The 20,714-nt window shown below is 33.5% G+C and overlaps 1 protein-coding gene across 4 annotated transcripts in view; it reads left to right on the top strand.

Annotated features, from left to right (window-relative positions):
• Positions 1-20,714, top strand: part of LOC145306500 (uncharacterized) — a 228,822-nt gene that overhangs the window by 203,319 nt on the left and 4,789 nt on the right. For all 4 annotated transcript variants that reach the window (XM_080148635.1, XM_080148634.1, XM_080148631.1 and 1 more), the window contains 9 exons: positions 8,852-8,973; positions 9,615-9,781; positions 15,263-15,521; positions 16,352-16,413; positions 16,922-17,011; positions 17,852-17,999; positions 18,423-18,511; positions 19,078-19,196; positions 19,664-19,817. In XM_080148635.1, the coding sequence (XP_080004761.1) occupies positions 8,852-8,973; positions 9,615-9,781; positions 15,263-15,521; positions 16,352-16,413; positions 16,922-17,011; positions 17,852-17,999; positions 18,423-18,511; positions 19,078-19,196; positions 19,664-19,817 (1,210 nt within the window). The remainder of the gene's footprint in view (positions 1-8,851; positions 8,974-9,614; positions 9,782-15,262; positions 15,522-16,351; positions 16,414-16,921; positions 17,012-17,851; positions 18,000-18,422; positions 18,512-19,077; positions 19,197-19,663; positions 19,818-20,714) is intronic.

Genomic DNA, 20,714 nt, shown 5'->3' with positions numbered 1-20,714 from the left:
GATGAGAGCTATCCGTTACGTACGCACAGACGCACAGACCCAGATTATAGAAAATCTTCGATTTTAAATGTAAAACTACATTTTGCACAGCTTAGCTTTTTCATATTTTGAGAAAACATGAAATTTTTATTTTTAATTATCAAATACTTTGTTAAAGTCAAGCTGTATATAATTGCTGCATATCTTAGAGTCTTAGAGCATATTTATTAAATCTTTTAATACCAGGGATCTGAAGGAATAAGACAACAGCTTTCAGTTCAATGTCCACACTCTCCATGGAAAAAAAAACATTTTCAAGTTTCATTACACTTAAATTAGTTTAGAAATCATCTTTGGCTTTTTGTATTTTATAAATAAAATGCAAAAACAAGGATAACAACGATGTAAACTAATAATTAACAAATTATTGATTCGCGCAATGTTATCATTATCACAGTTTGAATATCTTCTAAAACTTGCAGATTTTTTTGGAGAGAAAAATTTTAAGTTACCATATGGAAGCCAAAAAATATGAACTTGAATAATAGAAACAAAATTTGACTTACCGAATAAAATTAAGAAAAGCTTTGCGTATGAAAAACTACCATGTCATCAAAAAGTAGAAAAACAAGGATGACAACATCAATAATTTGCCAATTTGCAAATATTATCACATGTTCAAAAAGGGAGATAATGTTATTAGATAAATTAAAGTTTTTATTTAAAAAATTATTTATATTTGTGTCTTAACTGTAGCATAACTGAAAGACTACCTGACCAAGTAGACCAAAACTGAATGGTCTTTCGTATCCATCTATCTTTTAAGGAAGCCAAAAAAATCACATTTTTCCCAAAATATGTCGGACATACAGACGGACATTTCATTTTAAGGAGTAGCTTAGCTTCGCTACAACACAAATGGTATGTAAATAAAGTTCTGAAACCTGCAAGGAGAGACAGCTAAACTATCGATAAACGAAAATGAAATCCATTTACAACAAGTTTATGTGGCGTCAAATGTTCTCTTCTATATATCCATCTATCCAAGTCAGGGATATTAAGGGATAAGACAAATAATTAGGGTTGGGCCGGATATCCGATCTGGCCAGTTATCCGGCCGGATATCCGGTCATTTTCTATATCCGCCCGGATATCCTGTCATTTACTATATCCGGCCGGATACCGGATATTAAAACTATCCGGTTATATGATATCCGGCTGATTTTTTGACGCCGGATATCCGGTAATTTGCTGGATATCGAACGTTGGCCAGATATACGGCCGGAACCGGATATCCGGCATTAGAAATCAGCCGGATATTCGGTATCTGGCCAAAAAAGTATTCGGCCCAACCCTACAATAAATAAATTGATATACATCCATATTTTTAAGATTGAAATTATTGGTTAAAAAATTTATACATTACTAGTTTGGAACCAACCAATCATAATTTTAAAAACAGTACCTAAAGTAATTGAGCCAACAAATAGTATAACGTGGTTATAAAACTTTGGGGACCAGTTTAATTTACAGTCTAACAATCCCTCCCTCCCTGGTTCAAGTAAATATCCCATTTTCTATTCTCAACTATTCTCCGCAATTTCTGTTTTCAATCACCTTTTCAAAACTGAAAAAAAAACTTGTTGGTCTTAATACCAATTTTAAAATGCGATGATTTTCTATATTTTAAGAATAGATATAGTAGGCCTTGATCGTTTTACTGGCCTAAAAAAATCCGTCAAACATTTACGATCCATTAAATAATACGGACGATGTAAACTAACTTTTTCTAAGAAATTCAACTATTAATAACTGACTTATCATTGAGAAGAAATGTTTACACGATAAAATTTTATTTTCCCTAGAATAGTTATTTCTTTCATCGTATTATAAACGGCTTTCCGCGGATACAAAATGTACAAATATAAGATTAAAACCAGTTTTTTAGCCCCGAGATGCCGAAGGCACGGGCTTAAAGCTGGATATAATATGATGCTAGACATAGTTTTTTCGTATGGATGAGAACCGGTTCCTATCCACCGGATTCGAATGAATACGAGAAAAGCTTTTACAAAGAATTGCGACAATTTAAACTGACTTGCAAACGAAATAAAATAATAACAGAACATATCATATCTTTTTAAACATTCTAACCAATTATATGGCCCAATTGTTCCTCCGTTGTTTTCCTATTGGCCGATTTAAGGAGTATGTATCTAGATTATATCTATTATTTTAAGTTTGAACCTTTACCTGTCTGCAATGACATAGTCATCCTAATTTAAATGGAAAAAATTGTAAAAACAAATATTTCTTTTGAATTTAAATATAAAGAAAATTACTATTAGTTCTCTTTTGCCATATTTTAAAATCAATCCCAATTTTTTTTATCAATATATATTTATATTTATTAGTCTAATTAAAACTAATTTATTAATTAATTTTAGGTTTAAGTATAGTTTTCTATATTCTTTTTTTTCTAAAATATCCATAAGTCTCTTTAATCTTTATTTTTTCTTTATTATTCACGCATGTCTAATGTACGTGTATATGTATGTACAACAATATAGCCAGGGATTTTAAGGCATAAGACATTGGAAAATAAATTTTTATGTATACAAAATAATGGTAAAAATCTCCTTTTTTGTAGGCAAGAATTATTGGTTGAAAAATTTCGACATTGCTAGTTTTAAAAAGCAACCAATCAGAATTAAATAAAAAAATAATAAGATAATTTATTTATAAAACTTTGGGTACCAGTGCAATTTACAGTCCAATGTCCCCTCCCTCCCTCCGTGATATATGGCATAGTTTAATCAGTCCATGTATATTATATAACAACATGTCTACATGTATGTTTACACATATGTAAAGGATTATTTGTTGCAAAAAAAATTATTTATTTTTTTTTTATTTTTCTAGTTAAGTGTTAAAAAATATTAAAGCTATATTCTTGAATGGCCAAAAAGTTAATGGTCAATACTTTTTGATATATACTATATCTTTTTTTATACTAGCGGCTTCGCCCCTAGCCTCTAGGGGCTTTGCCTTAAAAGGTTTTATCAAACAAATTTTTCGTGTTTTAGATTTTAAAGAAAATTCTTTTTAAAAATTTCTTTTTTGGGTGTGGGTATTTTTCATTTTTTTTGGGGGGGGTAGGAGTGTCCCACCCCCCAAGAAAATAGTTATAAACCTTTCTGGGACCTATTAGAATCTACCCTGTAAAGGAGAACCTGATCGGTTCAGCGGTTAGCGAGATCCTTCGCTACAAACAAACAGACAGACAGACATACAAACAAACATCGTTCTACTTTGTATTATAGATATGTATATTAAGATGTAAAGAGCAAGGGTGTTGCAAAAAAAAATAATGCTATTATTAAATATTAAACCTATATCAAACTATTTTTCCAAAGATGTATCTCAATTTAAGCAATTTAAAACTCCTAATGTTGATTTATAAATTACTAATGATAAGATTAAAATATAAGATACATCCTTTGTTTGACTTAAAAGTCATTGAAGTTTTTAATTTTAAATGTCATATGTTTAAAAAAATCATTAATATTAGTCCAATGATCTTTTGTTAACTATGACTCTTGAAAATCGGGTTAAACACACAAACCAAAAGACAGACAGGCACAAACATGGATTAGCTTCGCTACTAGAGTTATAAATTGTTATATTTAAAAAATTTCTTTAATAATATTATTGCACTGTGCCCTTATTCATATAAGCATGGATGTTTATTATAGCGCCTCAGAATTGGGTCATATTCCAGGACAGAAACCTGACCATACAATATGCTAGATGATACCAAGGAGGGAGGGGACATTGAATTGTAAATGATTCTGGTGTTTTAAACACATACACTCTTTTGTTGGATTCAAAAGTTTGGGTACTTTATTGTTTACTAGCTGCTACGCCCCTAGAGGCCTCTAGGGGGCACTTGAGGAGGGGAGAGTCGAATTTGATAACCCAATTTCTTAGTTTAGATTTTAAAAGAAAAAGTAACAAAAAAAATTGGGGGGGGGGGCGATTTTTTTTTTTTTTGGGGGGGGTGGGGTTATTTTTGGGGGGTTGGGGGTGTCCCCCCCCCCCCCCAAGAAAATAGTTATAAACCTTCCCGGGACCTATGAGAAGCTACCCTGTTAAGGAGAACCGGTTAGCGAGATCCTTCGGTACAAACAAACACACACACAGACACACAAACATCCTGTTACTTTATTATAAGGATTGAATGTTTAAAATTAGTAGTACCAAAATTTCTTAACCAATCATTCGAAAACAAAGAAGGGGTTATTTTATTCATCATAATTGGGGATGTAAATCAATTTATCGTCCATTGTCTTATCCCTTAAGATTCGTAGATAAAATAATAGTAATTATTTTCTCAAAATTTGAACCCTTAAAATCAATTATTATATATACCTCCAGCAAAACTAAAAAAAAACATTTTTTTTAATTGCAGTTTTGGAAGGTATTTTTACAGAAAATTCATATTTATAGGTCAGGTTTTTGTACTCTTACATGATTTAATTCTGAGATACACCAAATGCAGGGATCTTAGGGGATAAGACAATAGATTGATAAAGTTGAATTACAAAATAAATTAGTTCAGAAACAACCAATAAAAACTCATTAAAAGCACTCAAATTTTTTTAAACCAAAGAATATATAACGGTTATAAAAATTTGGGTACCAGATCTTGATCTTTAAATCATTTTAGTGGTGATTTAGATCGGGGCGCGCCAAAATTTCAGCCAACCACAGCGCTGCATTTTCACCGATCTAAATCACCACTAAAATGATTTAAAGATCAAGCTCAGTAAAATTTACAGTCAATTGTCCCACCCCTACTTTCCTGATATATTGTTGGTATGTTACTAGGTTTCATTACTATTCAAGAGAGAGAAACAAACATGAATAAAAGAATATGTACATTTTTAATTACAATTATATGTATATAATTTGCTTTTATTTACAGTTTTTTTTGTAAAATTTTTCTTCTATTTTCCTTTTATAAAATGTAGGAGTAAAAATAGCAGAAATGTTCAGTTATTGTAATCAAAATTATTCATTGTGTTGATTAAAATTGATAGTTCAAAAGTTAAAACACTACTAGCTTTAGCCAACCAATCAAATATTTTAAGCCAACTAAAGAGATGGCATGTTTTTAAAAAACTTTGGACACACGTATTTTTAACTGATTAATCTAATTTTTACGGCTAGAACTTTACAACAAATTTACCAACGTATCTATTCCTGTTAAGGGGTGGGGGGTAATGGGTGGTGTCCCGAGGGTGGTGTAGGCATATAATATGTTTGTGTGTGTGTGTGTGTGTGTGTGTGTGTGTGTTTAATATATGTATATTGAATACTATAGGACCTCATCTATTAGTTATGTAATGATATTACGATTTTTTATTATTTTCAAAAAACACCTATTAGAGATAACTTTTTTATATTAGATAGAAACCTTAACACCATGAATTGAATAACTGTTTGTCATAAAATGGTATTTTAAGGCCATACCAGGTTAGAAAAATACCAAAAAAAAGCATAAAATTATTAAAATATATGTCATCTATGTATGCTTATTTGAAAATTATAGAAACTAGGATAAACATACATAAAAGCAAAGCTCTTTAACGATAGGACAAACGAACACTAACACTTGTAGAGTGTCAGAACTGAATAATCAGAATATAAAGGTATAAAATCGATACAAATTATAAGTAAATTTGTTGAAAAACTGCTAATTATAATATAGTGTTTAAGGACATATTTACATATGCTTCGCTTACTAAATCCTACCTAACTACTCCAGGAATCACCATGCAAAGTTTGGAATCAATAGAACAATTCTAACCTGCTTAAATTAACGAAAAGAGCTAACTGTCCGTGACGTACGGACCGACCCTAAAAAAAGTTTTCTATAATCACTAGACAACTATGACTAACTATTTAAAAAATAAGCAATATTTCGTCACATCGTTTTTCTAGAAGTACATACCAGGGAAGAGGGGGACATTGGACTGTAAATTGAACTGGCATCCAAAGTATTATAACCACGATATCTTACTCGTTGGATCAAAACATTGGGTACTTTTATTTAATTCCTGATTGCCTAATAATTTCTATCTACAAAAGGAATAATTTTGTTTATCATCATTGGGAATTTAATAACAAATTTTGTCCATTGTCTTATCCCTTTAGATCCCTGAGTGAATATACTCGAGTATTAATGAATGTATATATCTTACCATTGCATTGTTTAATGAGAGAAAATAAACCACACAAAACCACAAAAAATCATTTTGTATAGTTGCTAGCTATCCATTTTACCAGAGCTAAATCTTTAAATCATTTTGGTGGTGCTCTAAATCTGGCTGAAATTCGGCGCACCCCGATTTGGCGCACCACCAAAATGATTTAAAGATTCAGCTCAGGAATCTTAAGGGATACGACAATGGATGATAGATTGATGTACATTCCCAATGATAATAAATGAATTACTCTTTCTGTAGATTAAAGTTCTTAGTTGAATAGTCGGTACACTACAAGTTGAAAACAACCAATCAAAATTTAATAAAAGTACCCAAAGGTTTTAGTCAATAAATAAGAGAGATTGTTTGGGTACTATTACGATTGAAAGTCTAATGTCCCCTCCCACATTTATTTTATATAAAATCTTATGGGAAAAAAACTTGCTATTTTGTATAACTTTTTTTAGTTACATTGTCTGAAAAAAAGGAAGAGAATAAGAGAATGTATACAATCAATATTTTCCAGAGAGGGCAGGGTCGCCCCTTCTTCGCGGGTTTTCTAGGGGAGGGGGGGGGGGTGGCATTTGGGGCATACATAACCTAATTAATTATATAATTTATGCTTTGTTTTTCATAGATATATTCTTTTCATTTTTGCCTTCTTAATTAATAACATTATCAAAAAAATTAGGTAGATACTAGTAGACGATGTAATAATAATTATTTTATGTTAAATAAGAATTACTAAGACCGTAAGTTGTACATTATAAACAAGCTAAAATTCTTTATTGGCAAAAAAATATTTTTTAAAAGAATATTGTGAAAAAAAATCTTTGAACTGAAAAACATTGAGAAAAAATCCTCCAAAGAAATTTATCTAGAGAAATTTCTCTTAGATGGGTGGATATACCCTACCATAAAAAAATTATGAACCTTCTCTAGACCTATAAGAAGCTTCGCAGTAAAGGAGATCTATATCGGCCTAGCAGTCAGCTAGATCTTAAGCCACAGACAGACAGATATACAGATAGACATCCATAACTTATTGGATAGTCAAAATTATCTATTTACATATATTCTATCATTCTTTATTGAGTAAAAAATAGAATAGAAGACAGAAAAGTAATTACCCTCTCTTACTAATTACTAATTTAGTAAATGTAATCATTATCTTAAACACCTGAGAAAAACAATGATGACAACATCCATAAGTGGCAAAGCTTATTGATTTAAAACAAGGAAGACAACATCGATAAGTAATAAAGCAAAAAAAAAGATGGATTGACAAAGTAAGCTATAGGGCAGATTGTCAGTGATCATAAAAAGGAGAGGGATTTAAATAAAGAAAAATTATAAATATATAGAAAATCACGAAACCTTAATTAATTTAACGTTTGTAGCATGTCCGTCAGACTTGCGATAAACTAGTCATGTAAATCATCAAAATCGCAACTGCCTAATCGCCTTAAGAATTATCATCTTTAAATTTGATTAATTAGATAAATTAATGTAATGACTTTCTAATCTGATTTTACCACATCGTTACAAGAATCTAACTAAACTATGTTGGCTATTAACAAAATAAAGCTTTTTAATTTAAACTTCACCCCAAAAATACTTTTGTCCTAGTACCCCTTTAGTTAAATACCTATTTATTTATTTCCTTGTGACATTTGATATAAAATACGTGGATATTGTGAGATATTTTCACATACCCTGATAAAATGTTCCTCCCAAATGGATTCTCCACATTCTCCCCTCCCCTCACCATGAAGAAACATATCGACCAATATCTGAGGACTATATTAGCAACCTTGCCTGTTGACAGAAATTACCATGTCGCAATATCCACGTATTCTATATCCATTCTTGTGACTGTATATATATATATATATATCCTTAATATGTAAAAAATTTATTTATTCTATATTGTTTTATCAATCTATAGTATAGTAGTATATACAGATGATAACTACCTCCCTCCCTTTTTCGATGACCATTTTCGTTTGCTAGCAAATTGTTTTCTGCTACCTAGCTGTGTTAATAGACCGAACACCATTGGTTGATTTTAAATGACTCAATTGAGAGTCGGCACAAGGACACTGCGATCGGGAGAGAGAACCACTTCCCCCTCTAGTGTTTTATCTTAATATGATTATAATGTTTATAAATGTATTTTTATTTTAAAGCTTTTATGTTTGTTTTTTTAATTTAAAAAGTCTTTGTAGATAGCAATACACCTAAATAATCATTGTAATATCCCTCCAACTAAGTATTGAATCACAAAAACCCCTCCTAATTAGATTTGGTATCAAATGAATTTCTAGGCAAGGACATCCAAGCTTTTTTGAGGGGGTAAATTAGGGATTTTAAAGGATTGAGGGGATAATGAAATTTTAAATGGTTCTTTGTCATTTGTAGGGAAATTGACATTTTAATTGAAACCATATTGAAATATTCAAATTTATCGTATGGTTTTATAAGATGATTTTCGCTGCCATACGATACGTGGGTTTTAAGTACGGTTCAGGTCCATTTTTATGAAATAAAATTATTTGTCCTAAAATTGCGGGAAAATAACAATTTTATTATTTTTGTTTCAGCGAGCAGCATAATCAGTTCCCATGGGCCGAACACCGCGGCCAAGGAGCACGAGAAGCGGATACTGGAGAACATTCTGCCGCCGGACCTGAGACATCTTATCCGCGGCGGCGATCCAGTTTCGGTAAGATTTTTTTCCAGTATGGCTTCGAAACCGATTGATATCCGCTGGATGAGAACCGGTTCTCAGCCATAATAAAAATCATGTATAGTCTAATATTAAATCCAGTTTTCTACGAATATAAAAATGTACACTGTACATTATTGTGTAAATAAAATCATAAAACCAGTTTTGTTAGACCGTGCCTCCGGAATCTTTGGGCTAACATAACTTAATCTTATGATTGCATATTTTAAATCCGCGGAAATCTGTTTATAATAGGATGCGAAAAATAAATATTCTTACTAACGACAGCGCTATGTAATCAAAATGGTTGAGAAGGGAAGAAAAATAGCCTAAAACAATCGCAATACTATTTCTCAAAATCAAATAGCATAAAGCTATTCCAGAACATATACAAACTTTCTCTAAAGTTGGATTTGATAGTACGGCTATCTTATCAAAACTACAAGATCTTCAGAAATTACTTGACTTATTGGGCTCTGCTTTTTTGGGGAGGTTTCGTATTCGTAATCTAATGAAGGCCTAAAACCACCATAAAAGAGTTATAAAGCTTTAATTCAGACATATATTTTGCGAAATCTTTAGCACGAACAAAAACCTACTTTATGTTTCAGGATAAAAAATTATGTTAATTTTTTCAGTCAATACGACAGTCATTGGAGAGCGACAAATATACCGGTTCCAACAGCGGTCCTTCCGTCGGCGAGATAGCCCGTCTCAACGCCGAGAAGAAGCTGTTCGGTGTACAGTCGGAACGGATAAGGGCTGAGATGCAGCGCTACGCCACCATGAAAGATCCTAGATTAAGGTAGGACAATAGTTTTATTATGCTAGATGGTCAATCAAACATAATAACCACTATGAAAGGTCCTAGATTAAGGTAGAACAATAGATTTATCCCTCTAGATGGTCAATCAATAATAACCACTGTAAAAGGTCTTAGGGAAAGGTAGGAAAATAGATTTATCGCTCTAGATGTTCAATCAAACACAATAGCCACTATGAAAGGTCCAAGGGTAAGGTAGGACAATAGATTTATTATGCTAGATGGTCAATCAACAATAACAACTATTAAAGGTCTTAGGGAAAGGTAAAAAAATAGATTTATCGCTCCAGATGTACAATCAGATACAATAACCACTATGAAGATTAAGATAGGACAGGTAATTAATCCCCCTAGATGGTCAATCAAACACAATAACTACTATGAAAGGTCCTAGATTAAGGTAGGACAATAGATTTATCCCCCAAGATGTACAATCAGATACAATAACCACTATGAAGATTAAGATAGCACAGGTAATTAATCCCCCTAGATGGTCAATCAAACACAGTAACCACTATGAAAGGTCCTAGATTAAGGTAGGACAATAGATTTATCCCCCAAGATGTACAATCAGATACAATAACCACTATGAAGATTAAGATAGGACAGGTAATTAATCCCCCTAGATGGTCAATCAAACACAATAACTACTATGAAAGGTCCTAGATTAAGGTAGGACAATAGATTTATCCCCCAAGATGTACAATCAGATACAATAACCACTATGAAGATTAAGATAGCACAGGTAATTAATCCCCCTAGATGGTCAATCAAACACAATAACTACTATGAAAGGTCCTAGATTAAGGTAGGACAATAGATTTATCCCCCAAGATGTACAATCAGATACAATAACCACTATGAAGATTAAGATAGCACAGGTAATTAATCCCCCTAGATGGTCAATCAAACACAGTAACCACTATGAAAGGTCCTAGATTAAGGTAGAACAATAGATTTATTATGCAACATTAACAACTATTAAAGGTTCTAGGAAAAGGTAGGAAAATAGATTTATCGCTCTAGATGTTCAATCAGACACAATAACCACTATGAAAGGTCCTAGATTAATGTATGACAATAGATTTATTATGCTAGATGGTCAATCAACAATAACAACTATTAAAGGTCTTAAGAAAAGGTAGGAAAATAGATTTATCGCTCTAGATGTTCAATCAAACACAATGAACACTATAAAAGATCCTAGATTAAGGGAGAACAATAGATTTATTATCCTAAATGGTCAATCAACAATAACAACTATAAAAGGTCTTAGGGAAAGGTAAGAAAATAGATTTATCGCTCTAGATGTTCTATCAAATACAATAACCACTTTGAAAGGTCCTAGATTAAGGTATGACAATAGATTTATCCCTCTAGATGGTCAATCAAACACAATGAACACTATAAAAGATCCTAGATTAAGGGAGAACAATAGATTTATTATCCTAAATGGTCAATCAACAATAACAACTATAAAAGGTCTTAGGGAAAGGTAGGAAAATATATGTATCGATCTAGATGTTCAATCAAACACAATAACGACAATAGATTTATTATACTAGATGGTCAATCAACATTAACAACTATTAAAGGTCTTAGGGAAAGGTAGGAAAATATATTTATCGCTCTAGATGTTCAATCAGATACAATAACTACTGTGAAGATTAAGTTAGAACAAAAGATTTATTCCTCTAGATGTTCAATCAGATACAATAACTACTATGAAAGGTCTAGGTTAAGGTAGAACAATAGATTTATTATGCTAGATGGTCAATCAACATTAACAACTCACAATGCCTTCAAAGGTGCTTTGACTTTAGTGTCAGAACCTAAATTGGGACATAGTGCATTTCATTTGAACAACGTTGCTTTTATAAAGTCAGTCATAAAACCTCTCTATAAATGATTAATTTAAGGCTGAATTTCCGTGACCTTAGCAAAGCAATTGATAAAAATGGCCATAAATTAACTCACTTCAGGAGTGGTTTTATGAAGAACTTAATAAAAGCAAAGTTGTTCAAAATTTTAAATAAATAATCTTTGCTATTCTTGTCATGATTATGCGGTAACTCCTAGTGGGTGAAAATTGAACTTGAAATTTTCAAATTTAATTTTCTGAAAAACTGCTGCATTTTAGATTTAATTGAAAAGTGAAATGAAGTTACCTAACCTAGGGTAATGAAATGCACTATGTCCCAATTTAGGTTCTGACACAAAAGTCAAAGCACCTTCATTTGCACTGTGAACTATTAAAGGTTCTAGGAAAAGGTAGGAAAATAGATTTATCGCTCTAGATGTTCAATCAAACACAATAACCCCTATGAAAGGTCATAGATTAAGGTAGAACAATAGATTTATCCCTCTAGATGATCAATCAACAATTTACAACTATTAAAGGTCTTAGGGAAAGGTAGGACAATAGATTTATCGCTCTAGGTGTTCAATCAGATACAATAACCACTATCAAAGGTCCTAGATTAAGGTAGAACAATAGATTTATTATGCTAGATGGTCAATCAACAATAACAACTATTAAAGGTCTTAGGAAAAGGTAGGAAAATAGATTTATTCCTCTAGATGTTCAATCAGATATAATAACCACTATGAAGATTAAGATAGGACCCCCTAGATGGTCAATCAGACACAATAACCACTATGAAAGGTCCTAGATTAAGGTATGACAATAGATTTATCACTCTAGATGGTCAATCAACAATAACCACTATGAAAGGTCTAGATTAAGGTAGAACAATAGATTTATCCCTCTAGATGGTCAATCAAACACAATAACCACTACGAAAGGTCTAGATTAAGGTATGACAATAGATTTATCCCTCTAGATGGTCAATCAAACACAATAACCACTATGAAAGGTCCTAGATTAAGGTATGACAATAGATTTATCCCTCTAGATGTTCAATCAAACACAATAACCACTATGAAAGGTCTAGATTAAGGTAGGACAATAGATTTACCCCCCAAGATGTTCATTCACAGACATAAAATCCGCCAATGCATTCTAGACATTTTTTTGTCCGTTTGTCTGTCAGTAATGCCATGAGAGTAAATTCATAGATCTAAAAAAGCTTATTTTTTGTGAATATTCTAATTTCTTAGGCTTCTTAAACATTTTCTCTAAAACTCAACTGTGTTTCATAAGAAATAAGATTCTGAAATTTTCAAAGAAACTTCTATTGATATTTTGTATTTTTGTGCTTTGCTACTTTTGAATTTTGTTTCCATAGAATATCCTTATACTAAAGTAACATGATGTTTGTCTGTTTGTGTATCTGTGTGTACCGAAGGATCTCGCTAACCGCTGAACCGATCGGGTTCTCCTTAACAGGGTAGTTTCTCATAGGTCCTGGGAAGGTTTATAACTATTTTCTTGGGGGATGGTACACCCCAAAACTGAAAAATACCCCCCCAAAAAAATATTTTTTGAATAAAATTAAAAATAATGGGGGCCGGAGGGGCAACCCGCCCTCAAAAAAAATTTCCACCCCCAAAAATATTTCTTTTTACTTTTTCTTTTAGAATCTAAAATAAGAAATTGGGTTATCAAATTCGACTCACCCCCTTCTCAAGTGCCCCGAGAGGCCTCTAAAGGCGTAGCCGCTAGTACTTAATATTTCCATACAAAACAATGATACCCTTTGCACTCAGGGAAGGAGATTACATTGGACTGTAAATTACACTGGTGTCCAAAGTGTCCTCTTATTTGTTGGATTAAAAACTTTGGGTACTTTTATCAAATCTGGATTGGTTAAAACTTTAAGTATCAAAACGTTTCAACCAATAATTTCTACCTACATAATAAATAATTAAGTTTGTCATCATTGGGGATGTATTGTACATTAATTTATCGTGCAATGTCTTATCCCTTAAGCCCCCTGCTGTACACCTATTAATAAAAATAGCCAAGTAATATAAACTTTGGCGAAGCAGATAAAAGTTGTTGCGATCATGTTCCTACAATCTTGTTAAATGTTTAATTTTAGCAAAAATCCTTGTACTAAAGTAACAGGATGTTTGTCTGTGTGTTTGTACCAAAGGATCTCGCTAACCACTGAACCGATCGGGTTCTCCTTAACAGGGTAGCTTCTCATAGGTCCTGGGAAGGTTTATAACTATTTTGGGGGAGGGTACCACCACCCTCCCAAGAGAAATCACAATAAATTCGAAAAAAAAATTGAAATATTTCCGCCGCATAGTGTCGCTAGCGTAGTCGCGCTGCGTAGAGACATGAATTTAACAGCTGATTGACCAGAGACAAATTATTTCTCAATTGAAAATTAATTTATATACATCCCCAATGATGACAAACAAAATAGATTCAAATTATTGGTTGAAAAATTTTTACTTGCCTAGTTTGGGAACAACGAATCAAAATTTAAAAAAGAACCCAAAGTTTTAACGGAAACAAACAGGAAAATTTGGCTATAAAACTTTGGATACCATTTTTGTTGGAACGTTAAACTTATCAAGGCATAGGAAAGGTCATTACGGGTGAAGTTAGCTTTAGATGGTCGATACAAACTTTTCCTTTACATTTTGTTTTTATTTTTTTAAGCGAAGCTTTTCTATAATTAGGGTAGGTCCGTCCGTACGTCAGTCCGTCCGAGATATATTGCTTTTATTCGTTAATTTAGGCATGTTAGAATTGTCATAACGATTTCAAACTTTGCATGATGATTCCTGCACTGGTGAGGTACGATTTAAAAAGCGTAGCAACTCTATAATCATCTTTTTGATCTGATTTTTGGTATATTGATTTCTGGGACAACAAAGTACAATATTATAAGCGAAGCAACTCTATAATCAAGTCCTAAAAATGTAAGTATGTCCATAAACATTATCCTGTATCAAGCAGTTTTTCAACAAATTTACTTACAATTTTCCTTCGACTCTTATACTTTTATATTCTGATTATTCAGTTCAGACACTATACAAGTGTTAATGTCCGTTTGTCCTACCGTTTCAGTGCTTCGCTTTTATGGATGTTGTCATCCTTAATATACTTATAAATATCTAATCTATCTATCTATCCTTGATTATTTGTCTATCAATCTACAATAGGTTTATTACCAGTGAAATATAGGGATAAGACAATGGCCGATAAATTGATGTACATCCCTATATATTACTATTTCTGTATATTTTAATTAGTGGTTGAAACGTTTGAAAACTCAACTTAATTAGCTAACCAATCAAAATTCACCAAAGCCTCTACAGTTGTTAATCCAACGAATAAGAAAACGTTACTATAATACTTTGGGGACTAGTGTAATAAACAGCCCATTGTCCCCTTTCTCTTTAGTTTATTACACTAGATGGTCAATAAAAACTTCAATTCGTACCACTGATCTTAATGGGTAGTAAAATAGAAATCCAACCCAATTATAATAAACAAAATTACTACTTATGATAAAAATGTATATATTTATCTATCTATTGCAGAGCTGAGATGAAGCACAAGTTGAATCCTGTGCTGGACGCGCAGCTGTCCCGCCACACGCGGCGGCGGGGTGCTGGCCACCGCCGCAACTATTCCGACGGCCGGATCACAACGTCGCTGACGGACGGCATGTTGGGCGGCAGCGGAGACAACGAATTTGCGGGGCTGGGCGCGTCGCGGCCGTACTCCAGCTTGTCTGGCGGTCACCTGGACTCGTATGATTACGGAGGACAGGATCACTCACAGTCTTACCTTATGGAGGTAATAATATTCGTTACAAAGGGAGAAGTAGGTTTCTGGTAGAATCCGTAAAGGTGTGTGTTTTAATGCTTAAAAATAGAAGTAGAACGATAATATTCACTAAATATGTGTATTTCTTATTGAAAAGAACTATAGACAATTTTTTTTCAGTTAACATAAATTTTTATCGTTCTACTACTATTTTTTAACTTTTAACACATAACCTTTACGGATTTTACCCGAAACCTACCTCTCCCTTCATAAGCGGTTTCCTTAAAGGGCTTCCACAGGGGTTAGACATAGGGGAAAAAACTATTCCCACTTTTTTCACTCTAAGATGTAGGGAGGGGGAAACAAAGCTCAAGAGACATAAACAGAATTTTAATTTGCGATTGAAATTTTTCTTTAAAAAATATTAATTTAAAAAAAGAGTTTATCAACCTAATATATTGGCGCTTTCCGTCAAAGTGACTAGAAAGCACCCCTCTCCTTTTTATGAAACTAGCGGCTTCGCCCTTAGCCTCTAAGGACTTTGCCCCAAGAGGTAAATAAAATAAAAATTGAAGCTGCAACCACTAATTTCAAACATATTTTTTTTTAATTTAGAGTGTTTTTTTTTTGGGGGGGGGTGTCCCATCCCCCCAAGAAAATAGCCTAAAACCACCACAGGACCAGTAGAAATATTCCCTGAAGAGTAGAATCCAATCGGTTCAGTGGTAACCGAAATCTTAAGGGACAGACGGACGGACAGACAGACATCGTTCTACTTTGTAATATAGATAATTGAAAATAAGGGATAGTATTATGAAAACATTGCAATAATACAAACGTAACAAACCTGCCTGTTTTAGGGTCGAGACAATCCACTAACCGGTTATACAGGCTCAGGATATACTGATGATAGATATTCCAGGTACAACTCATCCGCATGTTGTCAACTACCTTTTCCGCCAATGAAACTTTTAAAAAATTCTTTCTGGTCATTTTTGCCTCAAGAACCTCTATAATAATAGTCCCCAAAAAGTTTGAATAGTCAGTTTGAAATTTCGCTTATCTTAGCCGATTTTCTTCGGTTTTTAAATTTTAATGTGCGTACTGTCTATATAAAATTGTATGTATTTGGATACCAGCGTAATTTATCAGGGATCCAAAGGGATAAGACAACGGCCGATAATTTGATGTACATCCAAATAATGATACACAGCGTTTCGCTAGATAAACTTCTTTCAGTGGTTAAAACGTTTGGACACTTAACTTAATTAGCCAACCAATCAAAATTCAATAAAAGTTCCGAACGAATAAGAAAACGTTATTATAAAACTTTAGGGACTAGTGCAATAAACAGTCTCCCTGGTAATTTTCAGTCCAATGTCTCCTTCCTCTTACTCGCATTTTCTAAAATTTTAAAATTATCTATTAAGATTAAATCAACGAAGATCCAGCCTTGGTGGGGGGATGGATGGTTTCTCCAACAGTTATCATGATATGAATCAAACTTATCAAATGAAGAGGTATAAAATATGTCAGGGCTCGGCAGTCTTCCCTGTAAGATGGGTAAAAAGTTTGGATACTATAGTTTTCAACCAACAAATGAAAATTTATTAACAGTACCCAAAGTTTGGGTTCAACTATTAAGAATAAAACTTTGGGTACTAGTACAATTTACAGAAAAGATGTTTGTATAGCAGCATCATCCGCTGGTTATTTGTACATATTTAACAAAGTTCAAATGCTGCTTATAGAACGATTTTTTTACAAGGCTTGGCCGCAAAATTGCTGATATATAGCTAGCAAATTTTGTCACTAAAGTCTTGTAACAATTGATATAGAATATGTGGATATTGTCAAAGATTCTTAAATACTCTGTTGAAATGTTTCACTTTCTCCCTGCTGGCTAATAACTTGTCACCCCCCCCCCCCCTTATGACATCACCCAATCTCCTCCCGTTGGGTTGGAGGGGCGTATTGACCATTATCTGAGGACCATATTAGCAACCTAAATTGACGAAAAAAATAACCCTGTCACAATATCCACGTATTTTATATCCATTCTTGTAACAATTAGGAATTACTAATTTTGTTATAAATTTTCCCTTAAAATGCCTTGTTGAGCATAGAACGCCCACCTCACCCCCTTATTTAAGAAAAATTAAATGTAAGAGATGGTAGTTTCACGTTAATTTAATTCTGGTTAGGTTAGGTTATTTTAGGTACTGGGTAGCTCTGTGAGGTTAGAGCCCTCCGCGGTTGTTTGATAAAGAAAATAATTAAATAATAATAAGAAATAAAGAAGGTGGGGCTTTTTAATGCTCGACATTCACTTTGCACCTAAACTTGCATTCTAATTGTAGACCGCACTCTTCTGTTAGCGGGAAGATGGGTCCTCGGTCCTGGCACCCCTCTCCCCTCCCCAGCGATGACGAGGAGGGGGAGCATCAGTTCTTCAAGGATGAGAAGAAGAACCGGATCAAGATGGAGATATCAAGACGACGCAATCAGGAATGATGATCTAATAATAGATGTTTTACCCTAGGGGGCTGCCAAAAAACTGTGCACACTTTCTAACCAATAATTTGGCCGGAATGGTCAAATATACTGTTTAAGGATCTACTCATTATTTCTCAAATAGTGGCCTCCTAGCGAGTTTGTTTTAAACTAAATTTATAAATTCTACTGTTGACATAGGTGTCAAATGCCTTGCTGATATCACAAAAATGTTAAATGCTGTCTGTCTGTCACAGAAAATCTTGCTAACCGAGATTTCTTATTCTTTGGGGAATGGAGGGTCAATCATCTCGAAAGCATAGCCATCATTGGGGAATTACATCAAATTAACGCCCATAGTCTTATCCCTTAAGATCCCTGAAAATTCAAATAATATATTTGCCGGAACTTATATTACATCATAACCAACTGCGGCAGATTGAGGAGAATGCGCGGCTACACGAGGAGCTCATCAGACTTGCCAAGCTCAGAGAGACGGCAGAAATGAATCTCGGCGACGGTAGCAGGTTCGTCACCTTACAATTTATTTCTCGATATTCGTTTTTATATTATTAGTGGCTGCGCCTCTAGTATTTAGCGGCTATGTATTCGAAGAGGGTGAAGGAAGAGTGCAAAAAATATCCTAAATACATTCCAAGAATAAAATCAAAAAAAGATTGACCTGTTTTAAACTTTCCTAATTTAAGTAGTTAGAGAGATTTTAACTAAAACAAACAAAAAGACCTAATTTTATATGATCGGAATACAATATGGCTTAACCCTGCGATGTTAACTTGCGCCTAATATAACCTAACCTTACCTAAAATATCTTTTGTCCCACTAGGTATTTTGTCCATCATGTCTTATGTAGGAAGTGGGGTGTAAAACCATAAGGGCGTTAAAATGAGTAGGGAGGTCAAGCTTTAACCAATTTCAAATTATTTTGGTGTTCACATCCCTTTGCACCCCCCTAGCACCACCCTAGCGCTCCCCCCCTAGCGCTCCCCCCCTAGCGCACCCCCCTAGCGCACCTCCCTAGCGCACGCCACTGATTATGTTTTTAGTCCCAACGTCAAATATATATTAATTTCAGGTTAAATATTGCCGGTTACTCGCCAAACGCCAGCCCTGGCAGAGATGGGACAGGTGTGCTCAGATCTGTTGATGAGATACTACGCAACAACCCTACCTACTTATCCAGCTACGGGACAGGTTAGAGACAATAAAACTTTCGGCGGTTTCCCTCGTCTGGACCAAAAATTGACATTTTAATACTTATTATAGATAAGGGTTAGAAGACAAAATAGTTGCCACAGAAAAAGAAGAGGGACCCAGGGGAATAATCTAAAAATAGGTTGACAAAATTATTGGTTTAACTTTTGAACATTATTAATTAGGAATGAAAATATAATAAAAGTATCCAAAGTTTTTGAGCCAATGAGTAAGATAACGTAGAAATAAAACTTTGGGTACCATTGTAATTTACAGTCCCATATCTATGTTAAAAATCTAATTAGAAATATCAAAAAACGCGCGGCTAGAGCTAACTACACAGTAAGGACACACTTATATACAATATATTTCGCTTTATTCAAGCCTTCTCAATTCTAATTGTTTGAAAGTTTATGTGTTTTTAAAGTTTTAGTAATTAGAAATATTACTACAATTTTTTTGTGAAGGTGGCACAGCAAACTCCCGCGTTTACGCAACTGACAGTCACCGACCGTATTCCCGCCATCACCTGATGGACGACGACATTCTTGGTACAACAACAGCTGGCGGCACTGGAACCAGTTTTAACATGGACAGATACACAGCCCCTGTTTATGATAGGTAAGCAGTAAACATTCTTTTGTAGTTAAATAAAGCTTTTCATAGTGCATATAAGAAATGTCGTTATACTGGCAAAACATTGGTCAATTAAAATGTATACTGGTCTGCCATTGTTAATTTAGTCTTTTTATTGGCCTATCATTGATCATTTATATTGTATGATGTCATATTTATGCACTAAAAAAGCTTCTAGTTAAATCCTGTAAATATAAAGAAGTTAAAATGGATAAACGAATTTAATTTGCAAATCTAATGAATTTCAAAGAAAATATTGTATCTGTTAAAAAGTAGCTGGACAATGTGCCTCAAAAATGAGCCATGTGACGTCATAAAAATTAGGGAGATGAGAAGTGTGAAAGCAGACCCCTAAAAAGAGATGGATAATCCCTCAATTTTATGTACCACAAGGCTTATTTTTTATAACACTTTGTCCAGCTACATTAAAAAGTAAAAAATATGATTATTGTAAAATTGTAGTCCGATTAAAAAAACCTTTCCTTTGGATTACGTAAATTCAGCAATTATAGAAAAAAAAATTCCATTGTCCTTTCCTCCATAACAATTGCAGACTTTAAGTACATTATCCTGTTTAACCCCAACCTGGAACAGATTTTACAACTTTTTCGGATCAACTGCAGTTCCTGGTAAAATATTCCTGGTAACGAATATTTCCAAAAATCTATGAATTTTAAAGACTGCTAGCGTTTTAAGTGTTAAGCGACATATGAAGGCCTACAAATAATCTGGAATAGCCATAAATCAATAATGCACAATTATCTCGCAGTGCAGAGAAATGCGCGAAAAAGACCTATTTTACGCATTTTTTCTTCAGTGGAACTATCCCTGTGCATCAATGAATCTTGACTATTCCAGATTATTTCTAGGCCTTCTTATGCC

Source organism: Acartia tonsa, chromosome 14 (genome assembly GCF_053477335.1).
Source record: "Acartia tonsa isolate MP-2025a chromosome 14, ASM5347733v1, whole genome shotgun sequence".
NCBI lineage: Eukaryota > Metazoa > Arthropoda > Copepoda > Calanoida > Acartiidae > Acartia > Acartia tonsa.
Note: the sequence above shows the minus strand (reverse complement) of the source record. Positions and strands in the feature narration are given on the sequence as shown.